At 57.7% G+C, this 4,724-nt stretch overlaps 4 protein-coding genes across 4 annotated transcripts in view, besides 2 other annotated features; all 4 read right to left on the reverse strand.

Moving 5' to 3' along the window:
• The window catches only part of TraAM80_03467 (transmembrane emp24 domain trafficking protein 2), a gene marked incomplete at both ends in the record, with an annotated part of 513 nt that extends 453 nt beyond the window's left edge, over positions 1-60 (reverse strand). The window contains one exon of the mRNA XM_029380437.1: positions 1-60. This exon is cut by the window's left edge and continues 453 nt beyond it. Within this exon, the coding sequence (XP_029239769.1) occupies positions 1-60 (60 nt within the window).
• Positions 61-101: 41 nt separating this feature from the next.
• Positions 102-677, reverse strand: TraAM80_03468 (transmembrane emp24 domain trafficking protein 2; the record flags this gene model as incomplete). The annotated part of the gene is made up of 1 exon (XM_029380438.1): positions 102-677. The coding sequence occupies one exon, from the start codon at positions 675-677 to the stop codon at positions 102-104; it is 576 nt and encodes a 191-aa protein (XP_029239770.1).
• A 594-nt stretch (positions 678-1,271) lies between these two features.
• On the reverse strand, positions 1,272-2,705 carry TraAM80_03469 (ERGIC and golgi family 3; the record flags this gene model as incomplete). The annotated part of the gene is made up of 1 exon (XM_029380439.1): positions 1,272-2,705. The coding sequence occupies one exon, from the start codon at positions 2,703-2,705 to the stop codon at positions 1,272-1,274; it is 1,434 nt and encodes a 477-aa protein (XP_029239771.1).
• Positions 2,706-2,980: 275 nt separating this feature from the next.
• Positions 2,981-3,005: a microsatellite.
• A 79-nt stretch (positions 3,006-3,084) lies between these two features.
• TraAM80_03470 (uncharacterized protein) lies at positions 3,085-4,230 on the reverse strand (the record flags this gene model as incomplete). Its single annotated transcript, XM_029380440.1, has 1 exon — positions 3,085-4,230. One exon carries the CDS (start codon positions 4,228-4,230, stop codon positions 3,085-3,087), a length of 1,146 nt encoding a protein of 381 aa, XP_029239772.1.
• Positions 4,231-4,324: 94 nt separating this feature from the next.
• Positions 4,325-4,353: a microsatellite.
• Positions 4,354-4,724: the final 371 nt, after the last annotated feature.

The following is a 4,724-nucleotide window of genomic DNA, read 5'->3' on the forward strand; positions in this document are numbered from 1 at the left end:
AAAAATAATAATAATAATAATAATAATAATAATATGTAGTGCTTTCGAGGTCACAGCCATGCCGTTTTGTGCTTGTGTGTTTTCGGTCTTTTGTTTCTTCTCTACTTTGCACGACGGTGGGCGAGGAAGCGGGTGAGGGTGAGATATTGGTACGCCGCCATGATCGCGAGGATCAGAATGTTCCCCACCAAGCCACCCGTGATGATGTGGACAAGGGACGCGTGCCGCACGCGGTCCAGCTCCCTCATTTGCCGCATCTGCTCTGTCACGGTGGCCAGCTCGAACAGCACCGTGCCGTGCTTGTACAGCGTCTTTTCAACCGCCGCCTCCGTCCGGGCGGTGGTCTCGGGGTCCAGCTCAATCAGGTCGCGTTTCAGAAACTGAAACAACAGCCACTTCGGCGACACACGCGAAAAGGAGTTGTCAAAGCACACTGTGACCTCAGCCGGTAGCCCGTGCTTCGTCTCCGCTGCGGTGGGGGCAGTGTACGTTTGGCTGCCCTCGTTCGCCCGCCGCCACTCGTTCACCACAGTTGTCGTCGTGTTCTCACGCATCACGATGAGGGGCCCATGGTAGTGGATCCGCGTCGTCTCCTCCACGTCATGCAGCGGGGCCACCGTCGTGGCGTACATGACGGCGTCGATGTCAAAGGAGCCGCCGTCCGTCACGCGGAACATAAACGCGAGAGATCCTCCCGCCGAAATGGTCTCGACGAAACACTCGCGGTCGCCCGCGTCGATCTTTGTCCCGAACGCCGCTGCAGCGGAGGGGCCGTAAATAAGCAGCAGGGTGACGAGCCACACGAGGATCGTGTGGGTGTGTGGCCCACAGTGAGGTGAGTGAGCGGGATGCATGCCAAATTTTCTAATAAATGAGAGGGAATCAATCTACACGGCACGGGGATAGAAAGGAAGATAAAAGAGCACAAAAGTGGATGTCAACACACACGCACGCACACAGAGAGAGAGGGAGGCCTCGCAGCATCGAACGAATACTGTAAAACGGACAGGCGGCGACGGGCTCAAGCTGGAAGGGGAAACAAACACACCAGAAACAAAACAAAGTTATGTGGAAGAATCGCCTGCTTCGCGTTGTGTTTGAAGTCGCAAATCGTTTTTTTTTTTAACCTTCTGTAGACCCTCTTTTCCCTCGCTGCTGGACACGCAGCGCTGCCGTGCGGCCCCGAGAAAACGTCTCTTCAACGGCCATTTTGGCTTGCAACACCACACACCACATATATATATAGAAAAGTGAGGATAGCGACCTGGCGGTTAGAATTGCTTCCCTTCCTGCATCTTGCGCTGCACGCGACGAACACCATGGAAAATGAGGGCGTCCACAATGCCGGCCACGGTAAATACCCCGCCCCCCACCGCGCACAGCTGCAGCAGGAGGTGCACAAACGAAGGATACGGGTGCTTCTCCAGCACAAAGACTCTGATAGGCGACAAATCGTACGTGATGAACACCCCAGGCACCAACGCGGGTTGTCTGTCCGCCGCCTCACCCTTCGGAATGGCGGTAAAATGATGCGTGACGGAGTACTGATTGGACTCCACCACCTTGCCAACACCAAGGAAGGAGGCCACCTCGTACTGTGTCGGAACAACCTTCACAAAGTAGCTGAAGCGACCGTTCACCTCCTCCGTCGCGTCCACGGCGCCTCGCGTGTTCACTAGGCCTTCCATTGGGTTCATCTGCCCCGGAAACTGCTCACCAAATTCAAGGGAGTGCACAATATGACTGAGGTTGAGCTCACGCGCCAGCTTCCCCCCAAGGTCGTGCAGGTGTTGGCCCAACACACTGAACATGCGTCCCGGCACGAAATGAATGTTCCCAGTCACTCGAGTCACTTTGTATTTGGCAAACAAATTGCACCCCTCCTGGCTCTTCGCAAGGGAGGCCTTGCGTAGCCGCTCCTCGGCGCACTGCGCCACGCTGATGTCATCCTCATTGAATACCCACTTCCGCTGGGCATATGCGCGGCGGACGTCGTCACAGGTGTGGCAGCAGGCTCCCGGCTCCGGTTCTGCCCCGTAGCAACTCGGGCAGTTCTCCTTCTCCGCGCCGTCGGGGTCAAGAGCTTTGGTCAGCTTCTTATTCTCGTCTACCAGCGGACGCGCTTCGCTGATCTTCTCCAGCGTCAGCCTGTCCACACGCGTCTTGACCGTATCATGCTCCACGTCCTTGGCGAAGTTTCCAAAGCTGTCCACGACATCCGCGGTGATGAGGTCGCACGGAACACGCGGGAAGGTGATGTTCACGGTGATGTCCATCATGCCGCCGAGGTTGTGGTCAACATACATCTCGTGCTGCTCGACGGTGGAGAAGAAGTACCGCACTTCCCCTACGACAAGAGTTGCGATAATGAAAAGGGAGAGAAGCGAGAAGACGCCGCCAACTGCCGTCCGGTGCCGTGCGTCTTGCTCGAACTTCGCATCGAACTTTGGAAATACGTCCAGTCGTGTCAGCCACCGCATTGCTTCCTGTGGGCCCCGCCGAAAAGAACAGGGACGATTTTCAGGGAAGTCGACGGAAATGTCGGAGAGGGGGGTAGGGAGAAAGAGCGGACAAAATGGAGATATGATGGAAGCGATTGGGGTGGGCGCTGGTGCAATCCGCGTCGCACGCGTGTCACAAAAAGAGAGGAGAAACCAACTGAAACACCGCACGACGTACACCGGCCCATTCACGCGGACAGACATGCATACATGCAGGCGGGGGAAAGTAACTGGTACATTACACCTCACTGTTTGTTTCTCTTCCTCCCTTTCTCTCATTTGATAACTTTCGCTTTGACGGAGGCTGAGAAGCACACCGCAGGCCCATTTTTCTACCGGGCCCAAAGGAGAAGACGCCGCCGCCTTCGCCCATAAAGTAAAATAAAACACGACCCCGTTGAGCCAACGCAACAGCAACACAGTAGGGGCTCGCTCGGGGGCGGGGGATCTAAGGGGAAATAACATGCCTTTAGTGCCTCTAAAAGAAAATAATAATAATAATAAACGGCCACACTAGCACGACGGTGGCCTGCACGAAAGGGCGATAAGAAAAGAGGATGCCTCCGCAGGCCGCAGGATGGCATCAGGCCGTGGGCACCTCAACCCGACGCCTCTTTGGGAGGCTGAGGGAGTAGGCGACACTCTGCCCGCCGATGCCACCGACGTCCTCGTCATCCTCGTCATTCTGCAGGCACACAGACGTGCCGCCAACTCCCTGCGTGAGTCCGGCGTCTTCTCCATCCTCCTCCTCCTCCGTCGCCGTGTTGGCGTGGAGGCCACCGTCAAGAATAGTACTCTTCTGTGCGAAGGTGACCCCACGTGAAGTGGACCGCGACGGGGGTGCCGACCGAAACTCCGCCAACGGCCCCGTCGAGCCCATCTCTTTCAGCTGCGCGTCCAGCACCCGCACACGGTGTGACGCCTGCACGGTGCGCTTCGACTCGGCATCGAAGAATAACTCTGCCCGCAACCTGCAAGCCTTGCGACGCCGCTCCACCGCCAGAAATCCCTCCCGCACGCGTTGCATCTCCGTTTCCAAACTCTTCTTCTCCTCCACAACCGCGTCGTATTCCTGATGCTCGCGGAGAAGGGCCTCCAGGTGCGCCTCCGCCTGCTGAAGCTGGTCATGCAGCAGGCCGCACTGATGCTCCCTCGCCATAATCTCCTCTGAGAGGTCCACAAGAGGCTCCGTAAAGTAGCGTTCCTCACGGTCAAGCAGCGCCGCCCAACCATGGCTGAGTTCGAGCTGCCCTTCAATGTGGCGCTGCCGCGTTAACTGCAGCTCCGCCAGTTTCGCCTTCATAGCCTGCTCCTCCAACAGCAGTGATGCCTCCTCTGCCTCTAACGCGGAGAGAGCCTGGGCGCTTTGACTTGCCGTGACGCTCCAGCGGGCTGCGCTTTGTTGCAGGAGGTCTGCCGGGTTTTCGGCCGCCACAGAGGCGCGCGGTGAAGGGTTGACGAGGTTAAAAGGGTTGACCACAGACGGCACGGAAGGAAACGTGTTGCTCACAGCCAGTTGAGGTCCATACGTTGCCTGTTCTGTGGAGCCGAGGCGGGTGAAGTTTTGCGCCGTGGCTTGGCCCAAACTACATGCCGCTGAGGTCGTTGTTGTGGGTGGCACACGCAATGAGAGGGGCACGTCTCGCGCCGCGGCACTACCGGCGGTGTAGTACGGCAGTGGGACGCCTTCGGGGCGCTTGTAGTACAGCGGTGGCGTGGTGGAGCGCATCGCGAAGTGGGTCCACTGTGTTCTCTAGCTGCTAAAACGACGCTTTGCCACCCACACAACCCCTTTTCTATCGGCCGCGACGAGAACGCCGGCGGTGTGTGTGTGTGTGTGTGTGTGTGTGTGAGAAAGCGAGAGGGTAGCTGGAAGAGGGAGAAAGAGACCGTAGGAGGTAGCGCCTTTTGGTGGGGACGTCGTGGACCGCACGCCGCCGCCAGGGACGCGTGCTGGCAGCTGCACGAGGAAACACGCGAGGGCGGAGAACTGAGGGAACTCCCCACCCCCCAACCGACACAGAAACAAGCAAAGGTGATTAAAACAATACGTGCAGGCACAAGGCGGCCGCGGTGTCCCACACGACCGGAGACAACTTACCGCATCTCCTCACAACCGGTGTTCGTGTTTCTTTCTTGCTTTTTTCGTACTTTTATGTTATTTATGCAGGCTGCATGAATGCGTGCGTGCGCACAGAGCGGCCTCGCTCCCTGCCTCCGCAG

Source organism: Trypanosoma rangeli, assembly GCF_003719475.1.
Source record: "Trypanosoma rangeli strain AM80 chromosome Unknown Tra_15.4_contig_00090, whole genome shotgun sequence".
In the NCBI taxonomy this organism is placed as follows: Eukaryota; Euglenozoa; class Kinetoplastea; order Trypanosomatida; family Trypanosomatidae; genus Trypanosoma; species Trypanosoma rangeli.